Source organism: Asparagus officinalis, chromosome 8 (assembly GCF_001876935.1).
Source record: "Asparagus officinalis chromosome 8, Aspof.V1, whole genome shotgun sequence".
NCBI lineage: Eukaryota > Viridiplantae > Streptophyta > Magnoliopsida > Asparagales > Asparagaceae > Asparagus > Asparagus officinalis.
In genome coordinates this window covers 2968069-2986504 of record NC_033801.1, presented here as the reverse complement: position 1 = coordinate 2986504, position 18436 = coordinate 2968069, and the positions used below count along the sequence as shown (strand labels likewise).

Sequence of the window (18436 nt, the reverse complement as noted above, 5' to 3'; positions counted from 1 at the left end):
TTGATATTTATGATTTTATAGGCTAATTAACATGATGCCTTATGGTTTTCTTGATATTATTTCCCACACCTTCTATTGGCAACACATATATGTATGGGTGTTGTCAGAGCGGATATGGTTCGGATATGACACTTATCATATCCATATCCTCTTTTTATAAACGGATACGGATCATTTTTGGTAAGAAAAAACCTTAACCTTATCTGCACTTATCGAAAACGGATACGGTTCGGATATTTGAGAATCGGATCGGATATGATCACGTATATAAATGGATATTCGACAAATGTATATAAATCGGATATGAATTAGTAAACCTATGCATAAATTACAACCAAATAGGTAAACGTATGTAGTTGTAGGCTTCTCCTTAATTCACATATAATTAGAATTACTCTATATAGTAATAAATAGTTTCTGAAGGCAGCTAAAGAAATGTAATATAAAACATTCTGTGAATAATTTCTGAGAATAGATTGCAAACAGAAGACTCTTCTAAGAACAAGCAGCAAACACACACAACAACCAAGTCCTAAGACAATTACAGAAATGTAATAGAAAACTTTCTGAAATAAGACGAATACAGCACTTATTTTTAGTTTCTTATCTCTATTTTGGTTGGAAACAAAATCATAGCAAATGAAACCAATTTTATGGGTAGTATTTTAATGTACTTTGTCAGAACTTTTTGACTATTTCCTTCATATTAGATAAAAATTGCATTGACTTTCTCCTATTTATTTATTTTTAAAATTTTGACACTTTCAGAAAGAAATTCATGTAGTTTCTACAAATTTAGGAGAACCAAATATCCTCATAAAACCAATTAGATCAAAATTATCTGATTTCCAAGCAAAGCCTAATATAAGGTGCATACAGAAAATTTGGATTTGCATTATCTAGATTTCAAATATGGGGAATTTGGATTTAGATTATTTGGATTACTAATACATGCAAGTTCCTAAACAGTTAGGTCGGTCCTTTTTTCGGATCAATGTCACAATTATAGATAAAAATAGAGTGGTCCAAAGAGATAGATGAAGTACAAAGGGGAATATATTAGACATCAATTAATCCAAGTCGATGACACCAATTAATAGGATTATATAATCGTCTCTTTTAGCTCATTTTGAGTAGGGGGCAAATATTTTGAGTTTCCATTCTAGTTTCGTACCTTTTGTTTTTAGTTTTCCTCTCCAACTACGGTCCAACTACGGTGTAATATTTTTCCATTAGCTTATTCGACGGCTATAGCGTTATTGTTAGACCCTAATGCCACAAGGAAAGAACCCTAGAGGGGGGGGGGGGGGAGAGTTTATGCTAATCTAATCCGATTTAATGCAAGTTAAAACTAATTAATAAATATCCTAGGGGGGGGGGGGGGGTGAATAGAGTTTATGCTAATCTAATCCGATTTAATGCAAGTTAAAACTAATTAATAAATATCCTAGCAAATATAATATGTGACAAGATATTATGCAATGATATACAAATAAACAAAGGGTAAAATAAACGAACTACAAATATGATAGGGCAATATACACAAAGAGTAATAGACAATGGCGATATAAGATAAACATAAAAGTAAATGAACGCCAATACAAATGAGACGCCCTTGGGTTCACACAAGGCTGCAGTCCAAGGTGAAACCAAGAATGTCAAACCTGTCATGTACCACACCATGCAATAACATGTTTCACCATCACAATTACTATCTCTCTAGTAGAGTCAAATAACAGGTATAGGTACAAAAGCAAGTAAAAGATAATACAAGAGTCAACTGATGAAATAATAGAGATCAAATTAATATTTCATCATCTAACATACTGAAGTATAAGTCAATGTCTGAAATGAATATACTGGAGTTCTCGACAAGTCTCAAATACATTAAGTCTGAAAAAGAGGAAATAAGGCACACAACCTTTACAACTTCTAGATATAAACTCTCAAAATGACTAAACAAAGCCTACAGTGGAGCTCAAAAGTAAAATATAACTATAATAGAATAGCCGAAGCTAAAGTGCCTCGCCATCAACCTGCGACTCTCCGGGCTCCTGGCTCGTTACCTGAAAGGGGGAGGGACAACGAGCGTCAAAGCGCTAGCGAGCAACATCACAACCAACCCCAAGGGAAAATGGCTCGTTGTATACAGAAAATACAGTTATAACATATATATAAATCACAAATCCTATTTAGGTAATTACAATGTGAGCATAAGTACGTCGAGCGAAATAATCCAAACAAGGAAACCCTCATGTATGTACCATGTAGCTCAGGTTGTAAGTACCTATGTATAAGAGGATTTTAGTATTTAGGAAGTTACAACACGAGCATAGGTACGTCGAGCGAAATAATCCAAACAAGAAAACCCTCATGTATATACCTTGTATCTCAAATTGTACATCCCTAAATACCAAACCCAAAATCTAATACAAGAACATTAGTAAAAGAAGGCAAACTTATCTCAGACTTAATTACGGTGTCGTGTCCCAACTCATATAAATGTCGTGTCCAGCCTATGCAAGTATAGGTTTCAACTCTCAAGGTCTAAACTGATGTAGTGGATGTCCAACACATGGACTACATATGAAAACTGTCCAACACATGGACTGAAAGTGAGAAAAGTCCAACACATGGACTACACATCATAATTGCCCAACACATGGACTATATGAGTTATATGAACAGGTGCATATACCCTAATTTCTCACGTGTCTCGGTGCGCAAACCTAACCTCGTGTCCGCATGTCATCTCACATGTAAAGATACATGTTATACATAAATATCTAATATCCATCATTCGAGGCGACTCCTCGTTCATATTTAAGCACGTAGCAACAATGAACAAACATAAACAAATTTTAGTTAAACTGAAATAACTCAAACAGATTCAAAACTGAAGAAATACAAAAGAAGAAAACTCCTCATTAGTCGACTCATTGGTCGACTCATAAGTCGACTCATAAGTCGACCAGGCAAAACACAAAACTAAAGTTTTCCCCATCAGTCGACTCATTGGTCAACTCATGAGTCGACTCATAAGTCGACTCATGAGTCGATTCATTGGTCGACTGAGCAGAAAATCTCCAGTTTTCTGCTTTCGATGATTATCTGCAAAAACGTTAACTAAAGTTCTCTTTAATCATGTCCAGCAATATATTTCCGATTCTAACTCATGTGTAACAACAAAAACTAAAGGGGTTTGCATGTGATCACTTACATAAGAACCTTAATCATATCAACATGTTTAAAAACGTATTGAAAACAGTAAATCACATTAAAACTCATGTTTAAACAAATTTCCAGAACTGGATCTTAATTTACAAATTCGTTTGTGAGCTTTTTATAACTGAAAAATATAGATCTTGCATCTCATAATGTACAGCATCTATTTTTATGCACAAAATACGTTTTAGGCTCAAAAATCTGAAATAAAAACTCAAGAAAAGCTATACAAATAGTGGGTATAGGATTGGGTGAGATGTTACTCACCTCTGATGTGCTGCAAACTCCTGAATCCGATGAGAGGACGATCCCCCTTCGACAGCACTAGGGTTTGTATGGGAGGAGGGAGGCTAGGGTTTTCTCTGGGGTCTGATGAGTCTTAGGGTTGGTTTCAGGTAGGAGAGTTTCTTATGAAAGCGGTCAAACCCGAAACAACCAAACCAAACCCACAAAAGAAAAGAAAAACTTGAAATCAGCCCGTCAGTCGACTTATTGGTCGACTCATCAGTTGACTCATTAGTCGACTCATAAGTCAACTGAGCAGATGCAAATTTCCAGATTCGTGCATGTTTTGTTATTCAGCTAAAACCAATGCACAAAACTCTATGAAACCACACTCATACATGTCTAACAACTTGTCATCAAGTATATCCATAAGCTCAAGTCATTTACCACAAATAGAATTATTTATCATTAATAATTCACATATACTTCTAATAAAATACGGGGTTTTACAACAAACTCAAACACAATCAAATGATCACGGAGTTCGGACCTTCTGTCCTACGTCTCCGCTCCCCACTCCCGGGGAGAATCCACTACATAACCGAATTTACAATGCTCATCCGAATAACGTTTATACCTCACACTCGGTTTTCTAGTTCACCGAAAACTTTACAATTCACACTCTTACAATCCTACTCTACACCCTCTAAATGTTGGTCTCTAGCCCGTATCTTCCTCAAGTACTCGCAATTACTACCTCTCCCTGGGCTTTACTACCAACGCTGCTCCTTTTGGGACGATCATGTCTCTCACTACACACTCCTCTCGGTGTATAAGTGTATTACAAAGTGATCTACGCAATAAATACACAAATACAAATAATTTATTCTCTACAATAGATAAGAACTCAATGTAAGCTCACACTCTAAGTCACACAATCTCATAACCCCAAATATACTATGTATGAAATACTAAAAGCTCAATAAGTTGTGTGTGTAAACAAAGAGTAAAATCAAATATAAACTCAATTTAATCTAGCAAAAATAAATATAACAAATTAAGCATAAATAAGCTAGATAATGTGTTTAAGAAAACTTCTCTAAAACAAGAGTGGATGGATGTAGATTGAAGCCTAAACAAGAATGGATAATCTCCTCTTCCTCTTGTGAAAATTTCTTCACAAAACAAAGTTGAAACAAAACTTAAATAGACTTTAAATCCTTGTAAAACTTAATTAAAACTCTCTTTTATTACTTCATAATGTTAGAGAGCAAGGGGTATTTATAGGATGAAGAAACAAAGCCCCAAAACCAAGAAAAAAATCAAGGAAAAAGACAAAAAAACGAAAACCTAAAAATCTAGAAAAACTAGTCGTTAGAGGCCGTCGGTTGACTAATGAACAGTATCAGTCGACTGATGAGCTTATCGTTACAGGTAACTAGCAGCTCATCGGTCGACTGAAGACATCATCAGTCGACTGATAAACTCATCAGTCGACTGATAGTTCATCAATCGCAAAAACAGAAATATTTGTATTTTCCAGACGATTTCTTCGGTCGACTGATCCCTTGCATCAGTCGACTGATAACAATTAATCAGCCTGTAATGAATAGTAAAACTAAACTTTAAACATCTTTAAAAAATAATAAATAAATTCAGAAAATATAAAACTTTGGGGAATGCTTGTAAACATAAAAATAAACATGTTATAAAAACTGGTTTTCAAATAGCACCTCCCATTTGTGAAATCTCATCATTTTGTAAAATCACTTAAAATATGAAATCTTGAAAACACATGACTTATACAAGATATAAACTATAGTTGTTAAGTCTATGAACCGAAAACACAATATTTTTCAAAATATAATAGAATATGAAACATATGAATATGTATATGAATGTATTCTTGTTTCATATCTATATAACTAAACTAAAATAACTTATCCACATTAAAACAAACATATATGTATATGAACATAAATTTATTTGTTTGTAAAAACTTTGTTTGTGGATAAAACAAGAAAACGGATAAACCAATGAACTGTGTGTGTGTGTGTGTGTGTGTATAATATTGAGCTTAAAAGTACCAACACATATAATATAAACCCTAAACTAATTTACCAAGCAATGATCTTCATGACGTTTGATATTGGTTACATGGACGAAGCTTGATCTTGTATATGACTTGAATTGCAAATGGCTTCAATCCACTATTTCCTTCCATCCTCCAATGTATATGATCGTGAATGCTCGATTCCATCCACCTTCAACATATTGTTTGCCTAGAATAAATAAGAAAACACAAATACTAGACAAACAATAATAGTTATAAATTATTTGTTAAAACATCATCAAAATAAAAAGGCGAACAATTATCTCCTCTTATCTCTAAATTCCAAGCACCTCTGGCCCTATCTTTCCCCGCTCCAAAATTTTAGGTGCCACTATCCCCTCTTCAACCACCAGTTCTGACGAAGATGATGCTTGGATGAGACAAGGCGATGATCTAACGACGAAGACGATGCCTTGATAAGACAAGGCCAGATCTGACGGCCATATCTAACGAAGACGACGCCTGGATGAGGATCTGACGACGAAGATAACGCCGGCAACGGGTTAGGAGTCTTGGGTCGGAACTCAGGAGTCTTGGGACCATCGGGATCTGACGAATTTGAGTGGAGGGAGGCTGGAAATTAAGTAGAGGGCTGGAGGCGGAATGAGATATGATATCACAAAGCTAGGGTTTTTAGTTGTAGTTGGGTTTTGGGTTAGCGGTTACGAGTTTGTAATTGTAACTTTGGGACTCAAATCATTATTACATTAATGATATCCGTATCCACAGCTCTCATATCCGTATTCGAAAAAAAATTCGAAACCAGACCCATATCCAAAACCATATCCGTCTGGTTTTAAAATTACCTTACACATATCCGCATTTGTTCGGATACGGATGAGGATCGGTTCGGATATATCCGAACCATTTGGCATCCCTACGTATATGCCTTAAAATTTCTAACTGTTGCATTTTAATAACTTATGTAATGCAATGTGAGAACTGAATTTTCCTTTCCGAAACTTACAAGCTAATTTAGAATCTTTTACTATTTAATGTTTGTTGAATTTACTGTCGAACCGTCATAATTCTTTAAACAAATCAAAGTATGATTAATAATAAATTTAACAAAAATAAATGATTAAAAGTCTATAAAATAAGTATGTTGTGTCGTACCAAAAAACTTGGAGTAAAATTCTCATGATCACACAACATGAAGATAAGTAAATGCAAGCAAGGGGAAACTACGCGGTAGGTTAGTGCCAATCAGCCTTTCATGTAATCATTAGCTCGACCAGCCCATGCCCAGCCAATTTGTTGAACATGAGCCAGCCCCTATCTGCATGAAGGCCGAGCCCAATACGATTCAACCCTTGCTAGGGTTGCCCCTAAAAGTATCCGACTTGAGATCGTCTTCATCTTCTTAATTTCATGCCTATAGATGAATTAGTGAAGATTTTTTTGGCCAAGTGGCAATTCATGTACGTGGCGTTTCAAAGATATTTGAATCTGATTAAGATATGATTCTAAACATGTTCCACATCAGTAGATCTCATATGTAATCAACTTTAGTTGCATTATATCGTTGTTCGATCATTTATCAATTCACCAACATTAGCCTAGATTTATCATTTCTTTAATATATATAGCACCTTTTTTCAAAAAGAAAAAAAAGGGAAAATTATGTCAAAACCCCAAAATAAAGAAACTGATGTGACCCAGCCCCAAAAGCCTACTTTTATACTTGTAATTTATGCATGTTCACCAGTCTACCGAAAATGCCCTCTTAACTTACCCAAGAAACCGTCTTCTTTACCTATGAAGCCGGTGATCTCTGTCATCATAATTAATGTGATTCCATGAAGAAAATAGAGGGAAAAAAGTGCGAGTTCCCTCCATTACTAGTCTAACTCATCAAGGGGTTATATATTTTATAGTGTTATCTACACTCTCTCATTTATGATATTAGGATTTTTATTCTTCAACTTTCAACAACCCCTGCCCTAAAAATTCTCTCAATTACTCCTCATAACTGTCCTCATAACTTTTAACAACCCCCAATGACCGCCAAAGACTTGATTTGCATAGTGTCGTTAGGTGATAAGGTTATATTCTTGATGTAAAGATCTACAACAAGCTTTTTGAACTGAAATTTGATGTGTCTGAAAGACTGAAAGTACCTCAAAATGCTTTGACATTGATATATAAATCTAAGAGGCACCCACAACCTAAGTTTTTTAGTTGATAATGAAGATGATTTGAAGTGCATATTGGAGCACAATCGAAATACCGGTTGTACGGAGATTCACATGCAAGCTGTTGTTAATATAGAGGGTTCTTGTGATGCCCCAAGTTTCACGCGAGGCTGCAGTCCAAGACGAAACCCAGAATGTTAAACCTGCCAAGTACCAAACATCGTGCTATGATATGTTTCACCATCACAATTACTATCTCTCTAGTAGAAACAACAAATAGGTGAAGGTACAGACATGAAAATAAAAGAAATAGAGTAAAGCCAGATATACACAGAGGAAGCATGAGAATAATCATCAGTGAGCCCAACTAAAATAGAGTAGAAATACCTCTGAGTCTGAAATAAACCTCAAGTACAATGAGTCAAATAAAATATCACTATGGCTCTCAGCCTCTACAAAATAAAATACAAGTCTAGAGTCTGAACATAAACAACTAATTGTGGAGTTCTTAAATAACTACTAAATAGTAAACAACTAGATGGAAATCTATGAGGAAATCCCATCAACCTGCGACTCTCTGTACGCCTGACTCGCTGCCTGAAAGGGGGGGGGGGGACGGGAAAGGGGGGGGGGGGGCAACGAGCGTTAAGTGCTACAGCGAGATCATCTCCACCTCTCTCAGGGGAAGGAGTAGGAGTATATAGAAAATAGATTTAGTACATATACATATGAAATCATTCATAAAATTCTTACTAGAAGTTAATATTTAGGAAATCACAACACGAGAGTTAGTACGTCGAGCGAAATAATCCAAATAAGAAAACCCTCATGTATATACCATATCTTAAATTGTGACTCCCTAAATACTAACTCCAAACCCTATGAATGAAAGTAATAAACCAAAAGAAAATACTCCAAACCTCAAACATGTAGAATAAATATCTCATCTCAATTACACTCGGGTAGATAGCTCTAACATAAGAGGGATCTCATCCAGAACAAAAAAATCAATTATAAGCCATGTCATGTAAGCCACGATCTTAAAGGAAATACCCTACTCGCGGGAAACCAATATGAAAGCAAAATACGACAAATAATACTTACATATGTGCATCTCCTTATCTAATAGCGATATTTTTGTAATATTATTACTCAATCGCTCTGCGGCAATATGTTTTATCTCCTTATCTCGGAATACAATGAAATAACGATACTTTTGTAATACTCTTACTCAATCACCCTACGAAAATAGGTCTTATCTCCATATTCCAAAATACAATGGAATGACGATACTTTTGTAATATTCTTACTCAATCGCCCTGTGAAAATAGGTTTTATCTTTCTATTTTGGAATACAATGAAATATGCTATGATCTTCATATTTATCAACTTAAATTAGGACAAAAATATGTTGACACCACATATTCTAAACATACGTGCACATATCTCGGTGTGCGTATCCATAACTGGTGTTCACTAACATCTCAAGTGTTATACATCTCATAAAGATTGAATCATAACAGTACAAGGTCAAGAGACTAGCTCGAAAACTCAACAGTCGAACAAAACATGCACATGACCACTGACTGTGTGGCGGTCGACCGCGATGGGTTCCAGAGCCTACTCAGGCCTCTGTCCTGCACGTGGTTGACCACCTCTATGGCGTGGTCAACCGTGGGCTGATATTCCAGATTCTCAATCTGGTTGTTGTGTCATGTTCACACCGTGTTTAGGTAATTCAAACATGATTAAAACAACATGAAACTTGTATGAGAGCATGTCTACAGTAGATGAAAACTTCTGGAAACAAACTCAACATATATAGCATGATTATTTGCATAAAATTTATCTTCAAAACCCTAAGTCATGCATAAAAACTAGAAACGAAGAACAAATCATCTTTCTTCAGATTAAACCATGTTTTAAATCATTTTCAGATCTTACATACTTCTGTAAATTCGTTCTCAATCTTTTTAACATGGAAAGACCTAGTCTTTATACATATAATACAAAAGAATTGACTTTTATTCATAAACTAGTCAATTTGGCTCTACAAAATATGTTAAAAACTCTTTAAAAATGTTTTAAAAACTAGGAGAGGGGTTAGCAGAGATGAACTCGCCTGTGATTTGTAGAAAAATGTTTAAGAAGCCAAGCCAAGGAAGATCTATAATCCAAACGCTAAAAATCACACGAAAATCCACTTGAAAACCTCCAATCTTCTCCAAGAATCAAAATTAGGGTTTAAAGGGATTTTGGTGGCTGTTAGGGTTCTTAGAAAACTGAAAATATCGTGAACATATGATATATATATACCAGAAAACGGATATGGGCTTTAGAAACCCAAAACCAACTCAAAACAGGAATTTGACTTTCTGTAGGTTTCGCGATCGATCGTGACGGTTGACCGGACTGGAATTTTCTAGTTATACATATTTGGCCATTGTGCATGTTTCGACTCTTTTCTTTCTCATGTATGAACTCGTTCATATTCAAAACGCATGGTATCATACTCATACTCCATTTAACTATATTTATCAAAATAAATATCTATAAATTATAATTTATCTCATATTAATTATATTAACATAAATTTTTGGGGTTTTACAGTTCTATTTCTGAAAAAAATTAGAAAGTTCTTATTGAAATGTAAGTAATCAATAAACTCTTTTTAAAATTGTGCTTTGTGTGATGTAAGCTTTGTGATTTCAGGTTCCAATACATAGACGAAACATAATTGTTATCTTTAGTGGTTAGATGTTAACTCTTCTTGTAACATGTTAAGTTTCAACGATATATGTTAACTTTCACACGAATATGTTAACTTTTATATGAACATGTTAGTTTTTTCATAAAGTTGTTAACTTTCCTCCTAGCGTTTTAACTATGCGTATATTCTGTTAAATTTCATTTATCTATGTTGAGTTTTATCGAAAGATGTTAGTATTACTCCTAGTTAGTTAACACTCACAGTTACCTGTTAGTTTACATAAGAAGTTGTTAATTTAAAATATCAGAAGATAATATTATATTATAGTTGAATATGATATCTCACTGGTTCATTAATTTATGCAGCAGCGATACCTCTTTAAATGCAAAATGTAGTCATCCTCCTCCAGGAAATGTTTCTAATTCAGAGAGAATCTAAAATGATTGCCTGTATGGTGAGAATGTAATGAGAGCTGATGATATTCTCAACAACACTTCCATCATTCCTCATTAGTGGCACAGAGCATTAACTAAAAAGGGGCAACAATTTGAAAGTGTAAATGAATTAAGACTAGCTTTGCAAAACTATTCTATGGTGAAAAAATTTGATTATGAATTTGCAAAGAATGAACCTAAACGTATCCGAGTTTATTATCGATATAAGGAGACATATGGATACCATTGGATGATGTTTGCCTCTCCTGTTAAAAATAAAAAAGAATTGAAATCAAAAGTATGAATGAACACAGTCGCAGACAACTTACTAACTTGTTAGGGCAATCACGGGCATCTCGCAAATTCATAGCAGCCCGATTGCGATCTGTATTAAAGGTTCAGCCTGAAATCCACCCAATTGATGTGCAAAAGGAGTTTCTCACTCGATATGGATTGAGAGTTGAATATAGTAAGATATGGTGGGGCAAAGAAAGAACACAAGAGGATATGTACGGTGATAGTTATGAGTCTTATGATCAATTAAGATGGTAAATTTTATAATTTTTTTATTAAATATATAAATTTTATTGGTAGCTGCTTATAGTACAATGTTAGTTGTTGATTTATCGTGCAATATATTAGATGTTTCATGTTAAGTTTCATTGATTTATATTAACTATCACCGTGGGATGTTATGTTTCATGAATAACTGTTAGCTTTCATGTTAAGATGTTAACTGTCCCAGTTAATAATAGCTTTAACTGTTAGATGTTAACTTTCACTGTTAGACGGTAACACTCCAATGTATTGTATTTACATGAAATGTGATGACATTAATGTACAGATATGAGCACATAGTAAAGGAAACGAATCCAGGAAGCTACATTTGCATTGAATAGAAGGAAGGAAGGTTCAGAAGATTGTTCATATGTTATGCTGCTTGCATCATTGATTTTTTAAATAGATGTAGACTTCAATTATTTTTGGATGCGGTGTTTTTGAAAGATAGATACAAAGGCATGCTCCTCAACGTCATAGCATACGACAGTGACCAAGGGATATTTCCACTTGCGTATTGCATATGCGATTAGGAAAATGTAGTTAATTAGAGATGGTTTTTTCAAAGTCTGTGGTCCATATTTTATGAAAGGTCAGACCCATACAATCCTCCCCACCAATTGGTAATTATTTCTAATACCGACAAGGGGATTCGAGAAACCATGAGAGAATTTTTTCCTGAAACAATTCACTTGAGATGTGTTCTACACCTAGTTAAAAATTTTAGATCAAAGCTAAAGGACTTGGAAATGAAGGCAAAGAACACACAAGTTTTGGGGAATTTGCTCCAATCTGCTTGCTATAAATACACTATAGCAGAATAGAATGACTACATGAAGAAAATTTATGATATGTCTCCAGCTGCATATGAGTTTGCAATTAATTACTCGTCAGAGCAGTGGGCAAATTCATTCTTCCATCGCATTAGGTACTGCATTCAATCATTATGACATTTTTCAGTAGATGTTAACTCTCTCGCATATATGTTAAGTTTCCTTTGTACATGTTAACTATAGATTGTAGATGTTAACTTTCATTATCATGTGTTAGGTTTTGGGTTTATACGTTAAATGTTCCTCTTAACGGTTACGTTTTGTAGCTACATGTTAATTTTATTATATATTGTATGCATTATACTTTTTATTATTTTGATGTTTGCAGATATGGTCATGTGACCTCTAATGTCGCAGAATCCTTTAACAGCTAGATACATGAAGCTTGATTGTTACGTGTACTACAAATGGTGGAGCATATTCAAAAATAAAATATGGTTTGCATGAACAACAGACACATAATGGCTGATAAGTGGAGTGGTTATCTTTGTCCAAAGCTGAGTAGATTGTTAGGGAAAATATGGAAACATGATATACTTTAGAGATTAAGCAATCTAGAGATGATATATTCGAAGTGCAATCACATAAAACTACTCACGTTGATTTGGAGAAGATAATATGTACTTGCTGAGTTTGGACGTAACACGTATTCCTTGTGTGCATGCTTGTACAATCATTATTTATATGAAAAAAGATGTATATCAATATTATGATTGGTTTATGTTTGTAGAAGCATTTAAGAAGAGCTACGATGAAATCCTTTATCCCATACCAGATTATGAGAAGCGGAGTGTGCTAAGAAATGAAATCCAGATATTGTCACCAATTACCACTAAGAGGAAGGGAAGAAATATAATTAGACGTATAAACAACAGAACCATTTATAAACATCTAGTGAAATATTCTCGACGCAAAGTTGAGGGTCACAATCGAGCAACTTGTAACGAGCTAATTGGTGATTAGTGTGGACTACTTCTTACAACAATACTTTTGTTAGAGAAATATAGGTTGTCCAGAATTTTACAGTATATTATAGAAGACTTTTATAATCTGTGAAGCTGTAAGACTAATTATATTGTGTATTCAAGCAATATCAGCTATAAGAATGTAAGATGTTTTATGTAATATACTTGTTTAGCTGAGGTATACTATTTGTATTTTTTGTTAAATATCTTGGTACTATAAAAACTTTCAGCTGGATAACTTTCATTTGAATTTTCATTTGACTATGTTAACTTTTAAAAGAAAATGTTAGCTTTCAACTGTACACTTTGACTTTTATATTATTTAGTTAATTTTCAAGTGAAGATGTTAACTTTTAGCTGAACATATTAACTTTTAATTGAAGATATTAACTATAAGATGTACATGTTAACTTTTAGATGTATATGTTAACTTTCAGACGAATATGTTGACTTTAACCTGAAAATGTTACCTTTATCTTGAACACGTTAACTCTCAGCTAAACATGTTAACTTTTAGCTGTCTATAGTAACTTTTAACTGAACATGTTTACTTTAACATGAATATGTTAACTTTCACTTGTACACGTTAACTCTCAGATGAACATGTTAACTTTCAGCTGTATATGTTAACTTTCAGTTGTATAATAACAGAGCATAAATTTATGATAGCGTAAACACCAGAAGTGAAAACGAAATGATAATATGCTACTACGAAAATAATATTGTGGAAGACTTTTGTAATCTATGAAGTTGTATGACTAATCATATTGTGTATTCAAGAAATATCAGTTGTAAGAATATAAGAAGCTTTGTGTAATGTAATTGTTTAGCTTAGGTATACTATTTGTATTTCTTGTTAAATATTTTGGTACTATAAAAACTTTTAGCTGAATAACTTTCAGCTGAATTTTCATTTGACTATGTTAACTTTCAAAAGAACATGTTGGCTTTCAACTATACACGTCGACTTTCAGATCTTTTTTTGTTGGTAAATGAACTAAATTTATTCATTTCCAAATGGATCATCGTGTAGTACAACCAAGATACCACAATGTCTGGTAATCAAGTAAAACAAAAATTTACAAATTCTCAAGCAGCTCTCTTATATGAACATATGAGCTGTCATTCAGAACTTTTGTATACACTAAACATTTGATGGCATGAACAATCTGTTTAGCCTCCCTCTTCTTTCCTTGAAATATTTGAAGATTTCTCTCCTGCCAGATTGTGGAAACTGCCATCGACAAAGCCATCCTCTTTAATTTCTTCATGGGACCTCTGCCTCTTAGGTTGCAAGAATACTAGTTCAGGAGCTGATTCCAGTTACAGGATTTTTATTTGAACTTTAGCCAATCCATTATCATATTCCATACTTCAGCCGAAAATTGACACTCAAAGAAAATGTGATTTTTTGTTTCCATTTGTTGCCACTGACATAACATACAATTGCTCAGATTTGTGTTTAATATCCCCATTCGGCAAAGCCTATCCTTAGTGAGAAGCTTTGAATGACAAGTTAACCATAGGGTGAAAGAGTGCTTTGGATACAGAAAACCATCCCAAACTGTATTATGCCAAATTACCCGTGGAGCTGGCTGAATTAATGATATGTACATGGTAGAGAGGAGAACCTTGCCATTATAACAGCACCCATTTATAGTATTCTTCATACCTTCAACACTTCCAAACTTACTAACCAATATATCCCTCACTTTAAGAAGCCTTTTCCACATCCATGAGTCATTCACCATTGGTTGAATAATCCAGATATTTTGATTTTTCAAGTAATTTTTATGTATCCATTTGATCCATAACAGGTCCTTCTTGAGGTGCACCATCCATAAAAGCTTTGCAGCTGCAGCAAAGTTCCATTCCCTTGCTGCAAAGATTCCTAACCCACCGTGCTCCTTTCCCTGGCAGACTATACCCCAGGAAGTCAGATGAATTTTTTGACTCCAAAGAAAACCAGAGCAAAGGTTATCTATTTTTTCCAAGACCCTAATAGGCAGAATATAGTTACTCATCCAAAAAGTCTGAATGCCTAGGATGACTGATTTAATCATCTCAAGTTTCCCAGCATATGAAAAGGTTAGCTTTCAAGATCTTTTAGTTAGCCTTCAAGTGAAGATGTTAACTTTTAGCTGAACATATTAACTTTTAACTGAAAAGGTTAACTACAAGTTGTACATGTTAGCTTTTAGATGTATATGTTAACTTTCAGAAAATATGTTGACTTTAACTTGAACATGTTAACTTTCACTTGAAAAAGTTAACTCTCAGCTGAACATGTTAACTTTTAGCTATGCATGTTAACTTTCAGCCAAACATGTTGACTTTAATCTGAATATGTTAACTTTCACTTGAACATGTTAACTCTCAGCTGAACGTGTTAACTTTCTGCTGTATATGTTAACTTTCAGTCGAACATGTTGACTTTAACCTGAACATGTTAACTTTCACCTAAATCTCAACTGAACATGTTACCTTTCAGCTATATATGTTAACTTTCAGCCGAATATATTTTGTACAATGACAAAGCTTAATTTTAAGATGGCGAAAATGCCAGAAATAAAAATAATATTATAGAAGACTTTTGTAATTTGTAAAGTTGTAAGACTAATCATATTGTGTACTCAAGCAATATCAGCTGTAAGAATGTGAGAAGTCTTGTGTAATATACTTGTTAAGTTGAGGTATACTGTTTGTGTTTCCTGTTAAATATCTTGCTACTATAATAACTTTTAGCTGAATAACTTCCAGCTAAACATGTTAACTTTTATGTGACTATGTTAACTTTCAAATGAACATTACTGTACACGTTGACTTTCAGACTCTTTAGTTAACTTTCAAGTGAATATGTTAACTTTCAGCTGAATATATTAGCTTTAAGCTAAAAATGTTAACTCTAAGCTGTACATGTTAACTTGCAGACATATATGTTAACATTCAGACGAATATGTTGACTTTAACCTGAACATGTTAACTTTTACTTGAACACGTTAACTCTTAGCTGAAGATGTTAACTTTCAACTATTTATGTTAACATTCAGCATAATATATGTTGTAACAAGACAAAGTTTAAATTTATCATGGCGAAAATGCAAGAAATGGAAACAAAATGATAACATGCTGCCATGAAAATAATATTGTTGAAGACTCTTCTAATCTTTGAAGTTGTAAGACTAAGTATTTACTGTGTTTTCAAGTAATATCAGCTGCAAAAATTTAAGAAGTTTTGTATAATGTACTTGTTTAGCTGAGGTATTCTGTTTGTGTTTTTTGTTAATTATCTCAGTTCTAAAATATCTCTAAGTTGTACATGATAACTTTCAGCTGAACATGTTAACTTCCAGCTGAATATGATAATGTTTTTATGAACATGCTAGTTATTTATGTTAACTGCCAGCTGAAAATGTTAACTTTCAGTGGTATACGCTAACTTACAAATGAACATGTTAACATTCAGCGAAGTAAGTTAACTTTCACATGTACATGTTATCTTTCAGCTCTGCACGCTAACTATTAGCTGAACATGTTAACTTTCAGTAAGAATATGTTAATTTTCACTGTTACATATCAGCTTTCTTCATAACAGGATAACTTTCAGCTGAATATGGTAAATTGTCAAATGTACATGTTAAGTATTGGTTTTTTCTGTTGACATTCAGGTGAACATCTAGATTTTCATTTGAACCTGTTAAATATATAGCGTATCAAAACAAAACGTAGATATATGATGGTAAAAATACCAGAAATACAATAAGAACAATAAAGGTCAAGCTTGCTGCATTATTTGTTATCCACATCAACTGTTTACACAACTAAATTAATATATACAATATAGACATGCACACAAGTTTTGGTTTAATTAATCAATTTTTAGAACAACTTTCTCTCATCCTTATCTAATGTCTCTGCTTGATTCTGTTCCCATCATTCTATTAGAAGTTCAGCTGCAAGCCTGACACGTATGACAACAAATTCATCATCGGGAGTAATTATTTGAAGTGTGTCAACACCACGGATTATAGCATTCATATATAAGGGAACGAAAATTCCACAATAAAAACTGCATGATATAAAGTAGCAAGCTAGTTAGATATATGATATTGGATAAAATGAAAAAGATTAATTTATGAAATACTAACATTCCAGACTGTTGCTCGCAAGAGACGACTTCATATCTACACTTTCTCAAAACATTCTGAGGATCAAATCCAGACTTCATATGATCCATGAAATTAATTTATTTATTCACTAGTTTAATGTACGCACTATGGCCAGCCGAGCCATAATGCTTAACAACGTCCTTATTCAACCTGACTTCAGCAACATGCCAATGGTCCTGATGCACAAGGGGGATAAGGAGTATACTCTTACCCACAACAACATGCTTTTGTATAAACAAAGTGTACAAATATGGAAAATCAGGAGTCTTGGCATAAAGACTATGCTATATTGCCAAGAAAATAATGTTATACCAATTATAAACAAGATGTAAAGATGGTTAGAGGTTTGAAACTAGTGCTTACGCAAAAGTAAGTTGATACGACTCCATATTTCTTGCTCAATGAGGTAATTTTTGGTCTCTCTAACCATATGCTTATTCTATCTATCAAAGCTTAAATTTACCATGTAAGAGATGAAAATTAAATTGCATAACAACACAACATAAAAAGATAGATATGCATATATTTAACATATTAAATTTGCATGGTCATCGAGATGGCCTCCACGAAGCAGATACAGAAGCTCCAAAGCATCAATACTACTATTCGCCGTATTGACAATAACACAAGACTAGAATTATAACAGTAAGATACAAACATTAATAGTTGCTGATAAACATTAACATGTAACTGTGAAAGGTAACATGTATGAGCAACAATTAACATAAATGTCCATAAGTTAACATATATCGAGAAATATTAATATTTATACACAAATATTAACATGAATGGATAAAAGATCACAGGTAATATGCAGCCAAACATGAATGAGAACTACTAAACTTACTAATGGAATTTCTAATTGTAAAAATTTGAGACTCGTCTGTTCTCATATGGTGTGAGCTTTGCCCTCTACATGACTAGATATTCTAAAGTTGTGAATGAAGATTCCTTCACTATCAACCAAGTGTATGCTAAAATCAGAAACATTAGGTATACCCTCATTAAAAAACTTCAGCAGAGCCTCCTCCTTCTTCTTGATTTTCCGATTCTATAGAAAATCCTAACT

General features: G+C 33.7%; 1 protein-coding gene across 1 annotated transcript in view; it reads left to right on the top strand.

Moving 5' to 3' along the window:
* LOC109822535 (vesicle-associated protein 1-1-like) overlaps positions 1-12864 on the top strand; it is a 14832-nt gene extending 1968 nt beyond the window's left edge. Inside the window, exon 4 of the mRNA XM_020388754.1 lies at positions 12562-12864. Coding sequence (XP_020244343.1) covers positions 12562-12582 — 21 coding nt within the window. The 3' untranslated portion in view covers positions 12583-12864. The remainder of the gene's footprint in view (positions 1-12561) is intronic.